The 18,093-nt window shown below is 50.6% G+C and overlaps 1 protein-coding gene across 1 annotated transcript in view; it reads left to right on the top strand.

Annotated features, from left to right (window-relative positions):
• The first annotated feature begins 2,895 nt into the window (after window positions 1–2,895).
• The window catches only part of LOC140457068 (mitogen-activated protein kinase kinase kinase 11), a 67,686-nt gene continuing 52,488 nt past the window's right edge, over window positions 2,896–18,093 (top strand). Inside the window, 1 exon segment of the mRNA XM_072551034.1 lies at window positions 2,896–4,869. Within this exon segment, the coding sequence (XP_072407135.1) occupies window positions 4,128–4,869 (742 nt within the window). The 5' untranslated portion in view covers window positions 2,896–4,127.

Here is an 18,093-nt window from a genome sequence, read left to right on the forward strand (position 1 = left end):
GAGGAAGCTCACATAGAACAGAAACACCCTGCACTGACATCACCCCCAACCTTAGGTTCTTTAAGACAAGTCAGTTTTTTGTCTTCTCTTCCCACAGGGGCTTTTCCAACAAGGAACAGGACAAGTTGAATATCACCTCGTTGTTATTGAGATTAAACACATAGACTTCTGCCCTGCTGAGGCAGCCTCTTACATGGGTGGTGGTTGCCACACTTTATGGGAAGTAATAACTAGCCCTGGAAATAGCTAGTTAGCTGTTTACTTCAGTAACAGCGTCCTCCTGAATTACAGCTTTTGCACTAGTCCACATAAGCTAGCCTGGAGTTTCCTGAGTGTATTTTTAGACGGGAAGTGAGGTTAGTGTACCTGACTGAACTTTATTTAAAGGGGCAGTATCTTCCTGGGGGAAGGTGCAGGGTGGGAAGAGAGAACAGTCCCCAGAGTTAGGGAGTGTCCTATTGGTGAGGTGGGCAATGCATTCCCCCCAGGAGAGGGGAACCAAGACTGGGTCTCCCTGCAATGTTCTCGATAGTCGACCTTCATTCAGGTCAAAGGGCCAGTGAGGCCATGCACCAGGAAGATGAAGGAGTCTTTTCATTTTAGTACGTTTTCATGGGAGCCAGACATTGTCACCGGGTGGCATATGATTCAGTGGATGCCACCTTCGCCAGCTGAGCCAACATGTTGTGCATTTGAGACCCATCCCAGAAACTTGAGCATCATATTTGGCTCGACTTTTCTGCTTGGTAGTGCTGAGGGAGTGCCGCACTGTCGGAGGGTCAGTGCTGAGGGGGTGCCACACTGTCAGAGGGTCAGTGCTGAGGGAGTGGGCACTGTTGGAGGGTCAGTGCTGAGGGGGTGCCGCACTGTCGGAGGGTCAGTGCTGAGGGAGAGGGCACTGTCGGAGGGTCAGTGCTGAGGGGGTGCCACACTGTCAGAGGGTCAGTGCTGAGGGAGAGGGCACTGTCGGAGGGTCAGTGCTGAGGGGGTGCCACACTGTCAGAGGGTCAGTGCTGAGGGAGTGGGCACTGTCGGAGGGTCAGCGCTGAGGGAGAGGGCACTGTCGGAGGGTCAGTGCTGAGGGGGTGCCACACTGTCAGAGGGTCAGTGCTGAGGGAGTGGGCACTGTCGGAGGGTCAGTGCTAAGGGGGTGCCGCACTGTCGGAGGGTCAGTGCTGAGGGAGAGGGCACTGTCGGAGGGTCAGTGCTGAGGGGGTGCCGCACTGTTGGAGGGTCAGTACTGAGGGGGTGCCGCACTGTCGGAGGGTCAGTGCTAAGGGAGTACCACACTGCCAGAGGATCAATGCTGATGGACTGCCGCTCTGTCAGAGGGTCAGTGCTGAGCATCGCATTGTTGGAGGGCTAACGCTGAGGTAGCTTTGCTTTGTCAGAGGGTCATTGTCAAGGGGGAACTACACTGTCAGAAAGTCAGTACTGAGGGCGTGCTGCACTGTCGGCTGGTCAATATTAACGGTGTGCTGCACTATCAGAGGGTCAGTACTGAGGGGATTCTGCAATGTCGGAGGGTCAATGCTGAGGGAGCCCCACATTGTCAAAGGGTCAGTGCTGAAGGAGTGCCACACTGTCAGAGGCACCTTCTTTCAAAGGGAGTATTAAACAGGCCCCCCCTTGTACCTTCCGACAGCTCACCTCCCTCAAAAGGCCAACATTGTACCAGGTCAGTCTTCTACAAGTAAAGGCTGGGAGCATTTGACAACAAAGTCAATGAAAAAAACCAAGTGGACAGAGTAGTTGTTGTCACCAGTGAGATCTGTGCATCAGCAACACATCACAGAGAGAAATTTGTTCAGCTTCCACAACGCTTTCCAAATTGTGTGGGAGAACGGTCGAACAAGCATTTGTCTCTTCAGAGCCGACACCGCGACCATTTCAGGCATACCCTCAGAGAGGCAATCAGGGTGGACCGGGCACTGTCCCATGATGGCCAAAATCCATCTCCCCCCCCTGCCAGGTGGTGTGAGCTCGAATCTCAAAATGGCAGCATTCTACAGGAGGACAAAGGAAATCCACAAAGACTGCCCGAAGGGCTGCTGGGATTGGTCCGAACGACCGGGACAAGCCTGTAGCCAGGCGTCCGGAACGGCCATGACCTGTCTGCATCCCTGCGTTGTCTCAGGTACATCGAGGATGGGGACAGAGTGTAGATGGAGAGAAGGAAACACACTGAAGAACAACTCGCAAGCTCCATGCCCCTGAGGCTCCCCTAACCCTCCCTGAACATGTGCCCAAAGGTCTACCAGCTGGGAATTGGTCTGGGCAACCTCCTGAAAGTTAGCACGGTGGCTCAGTGGTTAGCCCTGCTGCCTCACAGCGCCAGGGACCCAGGTTTGATTCCACCCTCGGGTGACTGTGTGGAGTTTGCACGTTCTTCCTCCTTGACTGGATGGGTTTCCTCCCACTGTCCAAAGGCGTGCAGGTTAGGTGAATTGGATTGGCTGTGCTAAATTGCCCAGGGATGTGCAGGCTGGGTGGGTTAGCCACGGGGAAATGCAGGGTTAGGGTAGCAGGTTCGGGTGGGGTGCCCTTTCTGGAGGGTCGGTGCGCACTCGATGGGCCAAATGGCCCGCTTCTATGCTGTGATGATTCGACGGACAACCCCCCCCCCCAGCCCAAACCTGCGACCCTCAGACCTCCTCATGCTGAGGGACAGCTGGTGATCGGTGGGATCTTGCTCTGCACGGATCAACTGCCAACCTTTCCTACACCCCACATCTGCATCGTTGCCCTTTTGTATGCGGTGGGCGTTGGTGGACAGTCCTGGGGGTGATGAAAGGCGCTGCTTAAAATGCAAGTCCTTGGTGTCTTGCGAGAGTCCCAGTGGCAGCCAGCAGATGGCGGGATGTACCTGCTCTTCCCAATAGTCCAAAACTTTTCAAACTTCAGTCAGCAACAGTCCACCTTTAAGGACACAGTTGAAGCAAAACTTCATTCCCATAAAAAAAAAGTTTGCAGGATCTTTTGGAAAGCAGCACTCGAAAGAAACCAGGCGTGCAAACAAACAGGCCTTTCTCATTTCTGACATGACCCCCACCCCCCTTGTCTGAAGTCTTCCCAACTGGGGCAATTGCAGACACTGTAATTTCAGTCCGGCGACCGAAATTGTCGCGCTGTGTGTCAGCCGGCCCCCTTTTCCTGTGTGTGCGGAACCAAGAGAAAAAAAATCACAAGAGAGATTAAAACCACACCCCGGTCGGTGTATGATGGAGTGTGGGTTGGAGTGCAGAGATCCTGAGAATTGCTGAGGGGGTCAAGTGCTATTCATGGCGGAGAGAGAGACACACACAGGACCCCACAGAGTGAACTCCCCCAGAAATGACTTGCAGGCGGCAAGGACGTCTTCCGGACCCCTAACTTTCCCAGGAGTGAAACTTCTCGAGGAGCTCTTGGCGGAAGCAGGCTTGAGAGGAACTTGTCGCGCAAGGGACACAGTAGGGAACTGAGCTCCAACCTCGCAACGGAGGGCAAGACAGAGGGGGTGAAACTGCTCCCCCCCCCCCCAGAAGGGAGCAAGGGACTGACCCGGGGAATCACACAGGAGAGAGAGAGAGAATTCGGGGTGCGACTCACCCACAGTGTGCAGTGGAACTCTTAAGTTAACAAGAGGCGCAGGAAACACAGGCGAAACAAAAAAAAAACACAAATAAGAGAGGCAACTTTGGAAATCTGCAACAATATGTTGTTCTAACTTCCCTCTCTCCCAACTTTTTTGCTGCTTTGGAAGTTCTCTCCACTGGAGTTCGGTTTTGTAAATTATTTATTTAACTGTGCGGATGTGAGATTTGTTTTTTTTTTGCGGGAACGTTTGAACATACACACACACACACACACCCCAACAGGAGACTGAGACACAACTTTCTCTGGCTGACTGCACCGATTTGGTGCCCCCCAACCCTGTGGTTCGTGGATCTCTCTTGCAGCTCGACCCCCTGTACTCCCCTGAGCCGGTGAGAGAGAGAGAGAGAGGGCCGGAGTTTTCCAGGATCCAGAGTTTGCCTTGTTGGCTGGAGGGGGTTCTTGGTGCCCAGGTGGGCTGGGGTGAGGAAGGGGCTTTCCAACGACGATGCTGCTCCCCAGGTAAGGCCAGGAGGAACAGATTGGCCGCGGCCATGGTGGAGCCGAACTGGAAGACCATTTTTGGCAGGGCTTCCTGTGGTACGGCCAAGCCCCTGGACTCGGAGGGGGCCTTCACCAACCCCATCTGGACAGCGTTGTTTGACTACGAGGCCCATGGCAAGGACGAGTTGACGCTGCGCAAGGGCGACCTGGTGGAGGTGTTGTCCAGGGACTCGGCCATCTCTGGCGATGAGGGCTGGTGGGCCGGCAAGCTCCGCAACCAGGTGGGCATCTTCCCCGCCAACTACGTGTCGCCGCAGCCACCACTGCCGGCGGCCTACAGCAAGCTGGCCCCGGGCCGGGCCGAGGAACTGGCCACCCCGGCCCAGGTCGCCTTCCGGGAGCTGACCCTCCAGGAGGTGATAGGGGTGGGTGGATTCGGCAAGGTGTACCGGGGCACCTGGAGGGGGCGGCTGGTGGCGGTGAAAGCGGCACGGCAGGACCCCGACGAGGACATCAGCGCCACAGCGCAGAACGTGATGCAGGAGGCCCGGCTGTTCGCCATGCTGAGGCACCCCAACATCATCGCCCTGCTGGGGGTGTGCCTGCAGGAGCCCAACCTGTGCCTCATCATCGAGTACGCCTCCGGGGGGCCGCTCAACCGGGCGCTGGCCGGGCGCCGCATCCCGCCGCATGTTCTGGTCAACTGGGCTGTGCAGATTGGCAAGGGCATGCAGTACCTCCACGATGGGGCTATCGTGCCCGTCATCCACCGTGACCTCAAGTCAAACAACGGTAAGAGTGAGTGTGTGATTCAGCAGTGACTTCCCCCACCCTTTACCCCAGTGAGGGACCCAGGGATGAGGGTAACCAGAGGGGTGCTGGGGGAAAGGATCATCGACCACCTCCGTCATATACATATGTGACTTTGCTTATTATTTCCACATCTACCTTGGTACAGTGAAAGATGGTGGAGTGAGCGAAGAGAGCGAGGACTACAGTGCTACTGCTGCACAGCAGGTGCACAGGGAATAAGATCATTTGAAAATTTGAGGGGCCCATTCAGCAGTCTGATAGCAGCTGGCAAGTAGCTGTTCTTGACCCAGTCGGTTCGTGTGTTTGAGCTTTTGTCCCTCCTGCCTGAGGGAAGAGGGTGGGAGAGATTCTAACCGGGGTGGGAGGGGGTCTTTGATGATGTCGGCTGCCTTCATGAGGCAGTGGGGAGTGTAGGTGGAGTCAGTGGATTGAAGGTTGGTTTGTGGGATGGACTGGGCTGTGTTCACAGCTCCCCATAGTTTCTGAGGGAGCAGTTGCTGTACCAGGCCGTGATGCATCTGGATGGAATGCTTTTTGTGGTGGATCTGTAAAGGTTGGTGAGGCTCCTTATGGAGTAAGGAGAGGCCCTGCTTACTTGGAGAAGTCAGCTCGGATTGCCCAGGTGGCTGAATTGAGATGCAGAGTGATGACAACAGTGCAAGTATGGCTGAATGTCCCTCCTTCTCAAGCTGACCTGACCCTCGGAGTTGAACATAAAATTTAGGAGTTGGAGTAGGCAATTCAGTGTCTCGCTCTTGCTCTGCCATTCAATATGATCATGACTGATCTCATCTCGCCCTCCGCTCCACCATCCTGCACCACTCCCCAAAACCCTTGAAACCCCTTAACTAATTAAATCTGTCTATGGCCTGCTTAAATTTATTCAATGTCTGTCCCGGTTTCCACAGCATTCTGGTCTGTAGATTCTGACCCTATGAGTGAAGTCATTCCTAGAATTGCAGAATCCCTACAGAGTGGAAATAGGCTATTCAGCCCAGCAAGTCTACACCAAGTTTGGGGGCGGCACGGTGGCTCAGTGGTTAGCACTGCTGCCTCACAGCACCAGGGTCACAGGTTCAATTCTAGCCTCGGGTGGCTGGCTGTGTGGAGTTTGCGCACTCTCCCTGTGTCTGCGTGGGTTTCCTCCCACAGTCCAGAGACATGCAGGTCAGGTGAATTGGCCATAGTAAATTGTCCAGAGTGTTAGGTGCATTAGTCAGAGGGAAATGGGTCTGGGTGGGTTACTCTTTGGAGGGTCGGTGTGGATTGGTTGGGCCAAAGGGCCTGTTTCCACACTGGAGGGAATCTAATCAAAACCAACCCTCTGAAGAGCATCCCCCACCCCCACCCTACCCATATTATCCTACAGTCCCTCCTCATCTGTTTTGAATCCCTCATGATGACCTCTCATTCGTGATTTCCCCCATTTGAGGAACTACCCTCTCCAAGTCTACTTTGTCAACCCCCTTTTAGCATCTTTTATACCTCAATTAAATCTCCTCTAATTTTTCTAAACTCAAGTTGAAACTTCTCAATCTCTCATAAAAACGATCCCTCATCTCTGGAATCAATCGAGTGAATGTTTTCTGAACTGCCTCCAATACATCCCTAGTAAGGAGACTAAAATTGTATGCAGTATTCCAGGTGCAGTCTCACTAATGCCTTGTGCAGTTTAGATTAGATTACCTACAGTGGGGAAACAGGCCCTTCGGCCCAACAAGTCCACACCGACCTGCCGAAGCGCAACCCACCCATACCCCTACACTTAACACTACAGGCCAATTCACCTGGCCTGCACATCTTTGGACTGTGGGAGAAAACCCACGCAGACACAGGGAGAATGTGCAAACTCCACACAGTCAGTCGCCTGAGGCGGGAATTGAACCCGGGTCTCTGGCGCTGTGAGGCAGCAGTGCTAACCACTGTGCCATCGTGCCACCCATAAATTGCAGCAACACATCCCTCCTTCAGTACTCCAATCTTTTAGTGAGCAGGGTTAAAATTCCATTTGCCTTCCTTACTTCCCGCTGGACGTCTAGCAGTGAGTTGGTATCATTTGCAAAAAGGAGATCAGTTAGCTCAGATGGTTTGCAATGCAGAGTGATGTCAACAGCATGGAGTTCAATTCCCACATCTCCTGAGGTCATTGTGAAGGATTCTCCTTCTCAATCTTCCCTGAGGCATGGTGACACTCACGTTAAACCACTGCTAACCATCTCTCTCGTTGGGAGATCAGCCCTATTGACAAGTAGGACTGGCAACTTGTCGTTTGCAGTGTGCGGCCTGATAGAGCAGTAGATGCCGGCTTCCTGCGAATTAATCAACAGAAAAATGTACCCAGGGCTGTGGGGTGGAAGGGGACAGTGCAGATCACTCTTCCAAAGGGCTGGTACAGGTGCAATGGGAAGAATTTCCCACCCATCACTATATGGTGACCATCAGTAAATTTGGAAGGGGATCCAGTGCATAGTGTCAATTGTAGCTTGGGGACTTGAGGCATTCATTGCTGCCCCACAGCCAAGCACTCAACCCAAGACACCCATCCAGCTCAGGTACTCTGAAGCCCAGGTTTAATGAGGGGCTTAGATTCTATCATCTTCACTGCTGCCGCTGACTGACAAGAGAGAGGGACTGCCGATTCCTTGAGCATTTTCAAAGTCACTAAAGCACACACAGAACACGTGGAGAGTGCAGGATAAGCTCCACAAGCAGGTACCTACGACAGATTGTCTCCCAGCAGACATTGAGCTCAGACAGGGAATCAGTGTTCGACAGTTCCCACCAGTACTGTAACCCAGTATTATACAGTTTCCGATCTGAACCCCACCAGTACTGTATCCCAGTGTTATACAGTCACAGACCTGTCCCCATCAGCATTGTATCCAAGTGTTATACAGGGACAGACTTGTCCCCACCAGTACTGTACCCCAGTGTTACACAGTGACAGACCTGTCCCCACCAGTACTGTATCCCAGTGTTATACAGCGACAGACCTGTCCCCACCAGTACTGTATCCCAGTGTTATACAGCGACAGACCTGTCCCCACCAGTACTGTACCCCAGTGTTATACAGTGACAGACCTGTCCCCACCAGTACTGTACGCCAGTGTTATACAGGGACAGACCTGTCCCCACCAGTACTGTACCCCAGTGTTATACAGCGACAGACCTGTCCCCACCAGTACTGTATCCCAGTGTTATACAGCGACAGACCTGTCCCCACCAGTACTGTACGCCAGTGTTATACAGCGACAGACCTGTCCCTACCCGTACTGTACCCCAGTGTTATACAGCGACAGACCTGTCCCCACCAGTCCTATACCCCAGTGTTATACAGTGACAGACCTGTCCCCACACAGTACTGTACCCCAGTGTTATACAGGGACAGACCTGTCCCCTCCCGTACTGTACCCCAGTGTTATACAGCGACAGACCTGTCCCTACCAGTCCTATACCCCAGTGTTATACAGTGACAGACCTGTCCCCACCAGTACTGTACCCCAGTGTTATACAGCGACAGACCTGTCCCCACCAGTACTGTACCCCAGTGTTATACAGCGACAGACCTGTCCCCACCAGTACTGTACCCCAGTGTTATACAGGGACAGACCTGTCCCCACCAGTACTGTACCCCAGTGTTATACAGTGACAGACCTGTCCCCACCAGTACTGTACCCCAGTGTTATACAGTGCCAGACCTGTCCCCACCAGTAATGTACCCCAGTGTTATACAGTGACAGACTGGTCCCCACTAGTACTGTACCCCAGTGTTATACAGGAACAGACATGTCCCCACCAGTATTGTATCCCAGTGTTATTTCAGTGACAGACCTGTCCCCACCAGTACTATCCCCCAGTGTTATACAGTGTTCGACCTGACCCCACCAGTACTGTCCCCCAGTGTTATACAGTGACAGACCTGTCCCCACCAGTACTGTCCCCCAGTGTTATACAGGGACAGACCTGTCCCCACCAGTACTGTCCCCCAATGTTATACAGTGACAGACCTGTCCCCACCAGTACTGTCCCCCAGTGTTATACTGGGACAGACCTGTCCCCACCAGTACTGTACCCCAGTGTTATACAGTGACAGACATGTCCCCACCAGTATTGTATCCCAGTGTTATACAGTGACAGACCTGTCCCCACCAGTACTGTCCCCCAGTGTTATACAGGGACAGACCTGTCCCCACCAGTACTGTCCCCCAATGTTATACAGTGACAGACCTGTCCCCACCAGTACTGTACCCCAGTGTTATACAGTGACAGACATGTCCCCACCAGTATTGTATCCCAGTGTTATACAGTGACAGACCTGTCCCCACCAGTACTGTCCCCCAGTGTTCTACAGTGACAGACCTGTCCCCCCAGTACTGTACCCCAGTGTTATACAGTGACAGACCTGTCCCCCCAGTACTGTACCCCAGTGTTATACAGTGACAGACCTGTCCGCACCCGTACTGTACCCCAGTGTTATACAGGGACAGACCTGTCCCCACCAGTACTGTACCCCAGTGTTATACAGTGACAGACCTGTGCCCACCAGTACTGTCCCCCAGTGTTATACAGCGACAGACCTGTCCCCACCAGTACTGTCCCCCAGTGTTATACAGTGACAGACCTGTCCCCACCAGTACTGTCCCCCAGTGTTATACAGGGACAGACCTGTACCCCAGTGTTACACACTGACAATGTCATACAGATACAGCTCTCGCTTTCATTGCTCGCACCTTTTGAACTTAGGAATTGAGATGTTATGTTGAGATCGTACAGGACATTGGTGAGGCACTTCTGGAGTAATGTGTGGAGTCTGCATGCTCTGCTGGGGAGGGTTCAGAAGAGATTCACCAGGCTGTTACTGGCCATGATTTGGAGAGGCCGGTGTTGGACTGTGGTGTGCAAATTTAAAAATTACACAACACCAGGTTATAGTCCAACCAGTTTAATTGGAAGCACTAGCTTTCAGAGCGCTGCTCCTCCATCAGATGGTTGCCAGATATGGTGTGTTTGATTTATAAGGAGAGGCTGGATAGGTTGGAACTGTTTTACTGGAGCCTAGGTGGTTGTGAAGTGACCTTTTCTTGAGCTTTATAAAATAACGGGGGACATAGATCAGATGAAAGGTACGTGTCTTTTCCCTCTGGTTTCGTGACTCGAGGACATATTTTTAAGGTGGGAGGTGAAAGATTTTTAAAAAAAGACAAGAGAGGCAATTTGTTTTACACAGAGTGGGTCGTGTGTGGGATGAACTTCCAGAGGAAGTGGTGGGTGTGGACACAGTCACAACTTTAAAATGACATTTGGATAAGTATGTGAGTCGGAAAGGTTTGGAGGGATATGGGAAAGGAGCAGGAAAGTGGGGCCAGTAGAGTGTGGCATTCTGGTCGAATGGACTGGTTGGATGGAAGGGTCTGTTTCTGTGCTGTCTGACTCTTTGACCGTGGGCTACTCATTGATCTTTCATTCCTTCATTCCTGTGGCCGGCAGGTTATTTTTAACAGAAGCCCCAGGGACTGGAGGAGCTCTCCGTCCTTATTTCCCTCTTACCCAATGGCCCTCTCTGCCCTTAGGCTGTCCCTGCTCCCACTCTTGATCCCCACCCACCTGCCCTGGTTGTGCCTTCCCTTGATGCCAGCCATGACCTGGTGAAGGTACAGCAGAAGAGCATCACACTGACATTTTCACAGGTTCCATCGCCTGAGTCCCAAAGGCTCAGGCAGTGGAATCGAGTCCCTCACCGTGTCAGGGACTCCGTAAAGCAAATGGAACGTTGGCCTTTAGTTCTAAAAGAAATGAAGCACAAAGGTGAGGAGGTTTTGCTCAAACTATACCAGGTACCAGTCAGGTTGCAGCTGGAGTACTGTGTACATTTTTGGGCTCCTTATCCCAGGGAGAGATGGTGAGGTGACAGCCTGGTGGTGTTATCGCTGGCCTGTTAATCCAGAGACCCAGGTGATGTTCTGGGAACGCAGGTTTGAACCCAGCCACAGCAGATGGGGGAACTTGAATTCAATAAGAATCTGGAAATGAGAACCTCATACAGACCAGGAAACCATTGTCGGAAAAATCCCATCTGGTTTCTCCCTTTAGATTAGATTCCCTACAGCGTGGGAACAGGCCCTTCGGCCCAACCAGTCCACACCGACCCTCCAAAGAGTGACCCACCCAGACCCATTCACCATATTTACCACTGACTCATGCGCCTAACACTATGGGCAATTGAGCATGGCCAATTCACCTAACCTGCACGGTTTTGGATTGTGGGAGGAAACCGGAGCACCCGGAAGAAACCCACGCAAACGCGGGGAGACACACAGACAATTGTCCAAGGCAGGAATCGAACCCGGGTCCCTGGCACTGTGTGGCAGCAGTGCTAAAAGTTTCCCAGCAGTTTCCCAAAAAGAATAGCTTTTGTCAGCACAGATTTGATGGGCCAAAGGGCCTCTTAGAACATAGAACATTACAGCGTGGTGCAGGCCCTTCAGCCCTCAACATTTCCTTCCCTTTAGGGAAGGAAACTGCTAGCCTTATCTGGTCTGGCCCACATGTGACTCCAGACCCCCAGCAATTACTCTTAACTGCCCTCATTAGGGCTGAGCTCGGCCAGCGATGGCCTCATCCTGTGAATTAATTTTTGAAAAGGTGGGCTGACATTAGAGGCATTCCAGAGAAAGTTTGCCAGAGATGGATGGACTGTCTGATGAGGAGAGGTTGAATAGGTCAGGCCTGTACCCATTCAGGTTTAGCAGAATGGGAGGTGACTCGAATGAAGCATACAAGACTCTTAGAGGACTTGACAGGGTAGATATAGAGAGGATGTTTCCCCTTGTGGGTAGGTCTAGGACCAAGAGGGCCAAATCTCAGAATAAGAAGTTACAAAATTAAGACACAGATGAAAAAGAATTTCTAGTCTTATAAGTCATAGAGCTGTACAGCACGGAAACAGACCCTTCAGTCAAACGCGTTCACGCCGACTAGATATCTTAAATTAATCTAGTCCCTTTTGCCAGCATTTAGTCCATATCCCTCTAAACCCTTCCTAATCATATACCCGTCCAGATGCCTTTTAAATGCTGTCATTGTACCAGCCTCCACCACTTCCTCTGGCAGCTCATTCCACACACGTACCACCCTCTGTGTGAAAAAGTTGCCCCTTAGGTCTCTATTAAATCATTCCCCCTCTTCCCTTAAACCTGTGATGTCTAGTTTTGGACTTCCCCCACCCCTGGGGAAAAGATCTTGTCTATTCACCCTATCCATGCACCTTGTGATTTTATAAACCTCAGCCTGCAACGCTCCAGGGAAAACAGCCCCAGCCTGTTCAACCTCTTCCCAATAAGCTCAAATCCTCCAACCCCAGCAATGCCCTTGTAAATCTTTTCTACAACCTTTCGAGTTTGACAACATCCTAGAACAGGGAGACCAGAACCGAACGAAGTATTCCTAAAGTGGCCTCACCAATGTCCTGTACAGCTGCAATATGAGCCCCCCAATTCCTATAATCGAGAGTTGTGAATCTATGGAATTCTTTACTGTAGACGGCTACAGAGTCTGAATCATTAAGGATATTCCAGAGGTGGGGGGGGGGGGGCGGGGGGCGGGGGTCAAGGGGAAAAGGCAGGAAAGTGCAGTTGTGGATTATCCTGTTCAACATGTTCAAGTGTATGGTCCAGCCACTGGAACTAGTGGGACTAAGTGTAGGTTTAAGAATAGCTTTTGTCAGCACAGACTTGATGGGCCAAATTGCCTCTTAGAACATAGAACGTTACAGCGCAGTACAGGTCCTTTGGCCCTCAATGTTGCGCTGACCTGTGGAACTAACCTGAAGCCCATCTAACCTACACTATTCCATTCTCATACATATGCCTATCCAATGACTAAATGCTCTTAAATTTGGCGAGTCTACTACTTTTGCAGGCAATGTGTTCCACGCCCCTACTACTCTCTGAGTAAAGAAACTCCCTCCGACATCTATCCTATATCCCTCAATTTAAAGCTATGTCCACTCATGCTAGCCATCACCATCTGAGCAAAAAGGCAGTCACTGTCCACCCTATCTCAACCTCTGATTATCTTATATGTCTCAATTAAGTTGCCTCTCAACCTTCTTCTCTCTAACGAGAAGAGCATCGAGTCCCTCAGCCTTTCCTTGTAAGACCTTCCCTCCATCTCAGGCAACATCCTAGTAAATCTCCTCTGCACCCTTTCCAAAGCTTCCACATCCTTCCTATATTGCGGTGACCAGAACTGTACGCAATGCTCCAAATGCAGCTGCACCCCAGAGTTTTGTACAGCTGTAGCATGATCTCATGGTTCCGAAAGTCAATCCCTCTACCAATAAAAGCTAACACACAGTATGTCTTCTTAACAACCCTATCAGCCTGGGTGGTAAATTTCAAGGATTTATGTACCTGCACACCGAGATCTCGCATATCTACACTGCCAAGAATCTTACCATTAGCCCAATGCTCTTTATTCCTGTTGCTCCTTCCAGAGTGAGTCACCTCACACTTTTCCGCATTAAACTCCATTTGCCACCTCTCAGCCCAGCTCTGCAGCTTACCTATGTCCCTCTGTAACCTACAGTATCCTTCGTCACTATCCACAACTCTACCCACCTTAGTGTCATCTACAACTTTACTAACCCATCCTTCTATGTCCTCATCTAAGTCACTTATATAAATGACAAACAACAATGGACCCAAAACAGATCCTTGCAATCCTCCAATAGTAACTTCTGTACTGTTTGATTCTCTGGTTCTATTAACAGATCAGTCACGATCTCATTGAATGGTGGAGCAGACTTAATGGGCTGAATGGCCTACTTCTGTTCTTCCATTGTATGGTCTGACAGGACAGTTAACACTGTTCTCAGGCGGTTAAAACCGGTCTCAATTGCCCTTTGGGGTCGCACAGAAGTCATGGAGCAAGGGGGAGAGTCAGGGGATTGTGGAGTCCAGGTGGGACACGAAGCCATCTTGCCAATGCTCAAAGGGACTCAACCCAAATGCAGAACAACCTTTAGTCTAGACATCAGACAGAGGCCTACTCTGTGGCTCCCCCTTCCTCTCTTGAGGGACAGGATCGACCCAGGTGGAGAGGGAGCTCTCAGGTAGAGAGGACAGAGTTTCCTTGTGTCCCTTGTGGATCTCTGGACCATCAGTGGTACCCCTCCCAACCAACCTGGACCACATGTTAGGACAGACACAACAGCCTTGGAGAGGCAGCACTGTAGATTCATCAGAACGATGGCTGCACTCAAAGGGTTACATTACGAGACTAGGTCCCACAAACTAGGGTTGTTCTTGGAATTGAGAAGGTTACGTGGGTGATACACAGAGGGCGGTGCATGTATAAAACGAGCTGCCAGAGGAAGTGGTAGAGATGGGAACTGTTACAGCATATAAAAGATATTTGGACAGGTACACAGATAGGAAAGCCTAAGAGAAATATGGACCAAACACAGGAAAATGGGATAGTTTAGTTTAGTTTAGTTAACCTAGTCAGCATGAGCAAGTTGGACTGAAGGGTCTATTTCTGTGCTGTATGACTCTATTTGGGGCAAAGTTAAAAATCACACAACACCAGGTTATAGTCCAACAGGTTTATTTGGAAGCACTAGCTTTCAGAGCACTGCTCCTTCATCAGGTAGTTGTGGAGTATAAGATCATGATCACAGAATTTATAGTCAAAAGAGTCCAGTGTCAAGGAGATGTAATACAGTAAACAATTTTAGATTAAATCTTTCATCTTTTAGAATGGGATGTGCTGGTTTCTGTTCTTTGATATGTAAATCCCAGCACTTCTTTCAAATTACAGTGGCTCAGTGGTTAGCACTGCTTCCTCATAGCACCAGGGTCCCAGGTTCGATTCCAACCTCGGGTGACTGTCTGTGTGGAGTTTGCACATTCTCCCCGTGTCTGCGTGGGTTTCCTCCGGGTGCTCCGGTTTTCTCCCACAGTCCAAAGATGAGCAGGTCAGGTGAATTGGCCATGCTAAATTGCCCCATAGTGTTAGGTGCATTAGTCAGAGGGGAATGGGTTTGGGTAGGTTACTCTTCAGAGGGTCGGTGAGGACTTGTTGTGCCGAAGGGCCTGTTTCCACACTGTAGGGAATCTAATTTTATATTCTCAAAATATATTAGATTCTCTACAGTGTGGAAACAGGCCTTTCGGCCCAACAAGTCCACACCACCCCTCCGAAGAGAAACTCACCCAAACCCATTCCCCTACCCTATATTTACCCCTGACGAACACTGTGGGCAATTTAGCACAGCCAATTCATCCTGCACATCTTTGGATTGTGGGAGGAAACCGGAGCACCCAGAGGAAACCCACGCAGAACGTGCAAACTCCACACAGACAATTGGGAATCGAACCTGGGACCCTGGTGCTGTGAGGCAGCGGTGCTAACCACTGAGCCACCGTGCTGCCCCGCGTTTTTCTAATAATAGGTGTGAAGTTTGTCTGTGTCCCAATGTTTAGTCAGACTGACAAGCCCTCTGCATAGTTTTACGGAGTCTTACATGGACTCATGCAACTTTTGAGCAAAATAAAATGCAATTCTGCAAAAACAAATTCACCCCATAAACTCACATGAACTCAGGGGTGGTACGGTGGCTCAGTGGTTAGCACCGCTGCCTCACAGAACCAGGGACCCGGGTTCGAGTCCACCCTGTGTACAGTTTGCACGGTCTTCCTGTGTCTCCATACATTTCCTCCCATAGTTCAAAGATGTGCAGGTTAGTTCTGGATTGGCCGTGCTAAATTATCCATAGTGTCCAGGGATATGCTGGCTAGGTGGGTTAGCCCTGGGAAATGCAGAGTTACTGGGATGGGTGGGGGAGTGGGAATCTCTTTGGAGGGTCGGTGTGGACTTGATGGGCCAAATGGCCTGCTTTCACACAGTGGGGATTCTGATTTACCGCCGTGTTTTAGGTTTTTCAGGGGAAACCGATATTAGTCATTGAAATAAATTAATTGCTTGGGCTGTGGAGTTCAGCACTAAGGAGCAAAGTCTAAACGTCAGACCCAAACTCTTAGTTCCTTCTTCCTGATTTAAATTCTATCTTCACAAACTCTCGTTGATGCTTGGTCAATTAGTTTTCAGTCTGTGAGATGAACAATATTTGTCTTCTCCATGATGTGGCCATGATGTTGGACTGGGGTGTACAAAGTTAAAAATCACACCGCACCAGGTTATAGTCCAACAGGTTTATTTGGAAGCACTAGCTTTCAGAGCCCTGCTCCTTCATCAGGTGGTTGTGGAGTGTACGATCATAAGACACCTGTTGGATTATAATCTGGTGTTGTGAGATTTTTAACTTGATTTCCGTTATCGAAATTTAAGAAGGGTTATAGAGCAATGGCAGAATTCCGGAGTTAGATCAATGAGCCAGGAACCGTCTGTGAACTGGTGAATGGCCTCCTGGCTTCCTACGAAATTCTGATCGCAGTACTGCTGAAGACCCACTGAAGTACAAAGTGTGCCCCCCACCCCTCCAAGTGTCAGGAATCCTGTTAGAATCAGTTCCTTTGGCCCGAGTCCCAAGTGGAGAGGTTGCGGATCTGTGATTTTATTTTTTCGCAAGGGTGTGTGTATCTGTGTCTGTTTCTGTGTGTGTGTGTCTCTGTGTGCATGTCTGTGTGTGTGTGTGTGTCTCTGTCTGTGTCTCTGTCTGTGTCTCTGTCTGTGTCTCTGTCTGTGTCTCTGTCTGTGTGTCTGTCTGTGTGTCTGTCTGTGTGTCTGTCTGTGTCTGTGTGTGCCTGTGTGTCTATCAGTCTGTCTGTGTCTCTGTGCATGTGTGCGTCTATGTGTGTGTCTATCTGTGTCTGTGTGTGTGCGTGTCTGTGTGTGCATGTCTGTCTCTGTGTGTGTCTCTGTGCGTGTCTGTGTGCGCATCTGTGTCTGTCTGTCTCTGTGCGTGTCTGTGTGTGTGTGCATGTCTGTGTCTGTGTGTGTCTGTGTGTGCATGTCTGTGTCTTTGTGTGTGTGCGTGTCTGCGTCTGTGTGTGTCTGTCTGTGTATGTGTGTCTGTGTCTGTGTGTGTATATGCCTGTATATGTGTGTGTCCGTGCATGTGTGTGCGTGTCTGTGTATGTGTGCATGTCTGTGTCTGTGTGTGTATATGTCTGTGTATGTGTGTGTCCGTGTCTGTGTGTATATGTGTGTGTGTGTGCGTGTGTCTGTTTGTGTCGGTGTGTATGTGTGTGCATGTGTGTGACTGTGTGTCTGTTTGTGTCGGTGTGTGCGTGTGTGTCTGTGTCTGTCTGTGTGTGTGTGTGTAAGAGTCTTACACCACTTCTGTAAAATAACAGGAAACTCAGAAAGGACAGAGTGTGCAGCAATAACAATCTCATTGTGCTGTCTGCAGCTGTACACGATGGGAGGGATGTTGTGGGACTTTCGAGTTGACGCTGTGTAGTTTGCGCTGACGCAGCAGACACCTCCCAGCAACTTTCCGTCCGTCACTCTGCAATAGGGCAGCTAACCTGTCAGGCTGCCTTCCCGAGACGATCAGCTCTCCACCTTCAGAGATTCCATCCTGGTAACACCACTGCCTCCACCAGACACAGCAATACAGACACAAACACCACACACACACACATACACACACGCCAGTGCAGACAACACCCCAGTGGACTGAGGCCAGAGGTACGATTGGCGGTAGTACTGTATATCTGAGAGTTCTATGGTGAAGGGTGTGGAGTATATCAGAGAGTGTTACAGTGAGGGGTGTGGGGTATATCAGAGAGTGTTACAGTGAGGAGTGTGGGGTATATCAGAGTGACTTACAGTGAGGGGTGTGGGGTATATCAGAGAGTGTTACAGTGAGGGGTGTGGGGTATATCAGAGAGTGTTACAGTGAGGGGTGTGGGGTATATCAGAGAGTGTTACAGTGAGGGGTGTGGGGTATATCGGAGAGTGTTACAGTGAGGGGTGTGGAGTATATCAGAGAGTGTTACAGTGAGGGGTGTGGGGTATATCTGAGAGTGTTACAGTGAGGGGTGTGGGGTATATCAGACAGTGTTACAGTGAGGGGTGTGGTGTATATCAGAAAGTGTTACAGTGAGGGGTGTGGGGTATATCAGAGAGTGTTACAGTGAGGGGTGTGGGGTATATCTGAGAGTGTTACAGTGAGGGGTGTGGGGTATATCTGAGAGTGTTACAGTGAGGGGTGTGGGGTATATCAGAGAGTGTTAC

This window comes from Chiloscyllium punctatum, chromosome 31 (genome assembly GCF_047496795.1).
Source record: "Chiloscyllium punctatum isolate Juve2018m chromosome 31, sChiPun1.3, whole genome shotgun sequence".
Taxonomy (NCBI): Eukaryota; Metazoa; Chordata; class Chondrichthyes; order Orectolobiformes; family Hemiscylliidae; genus Chiloscyllium; species Chiloscyllium punctatum.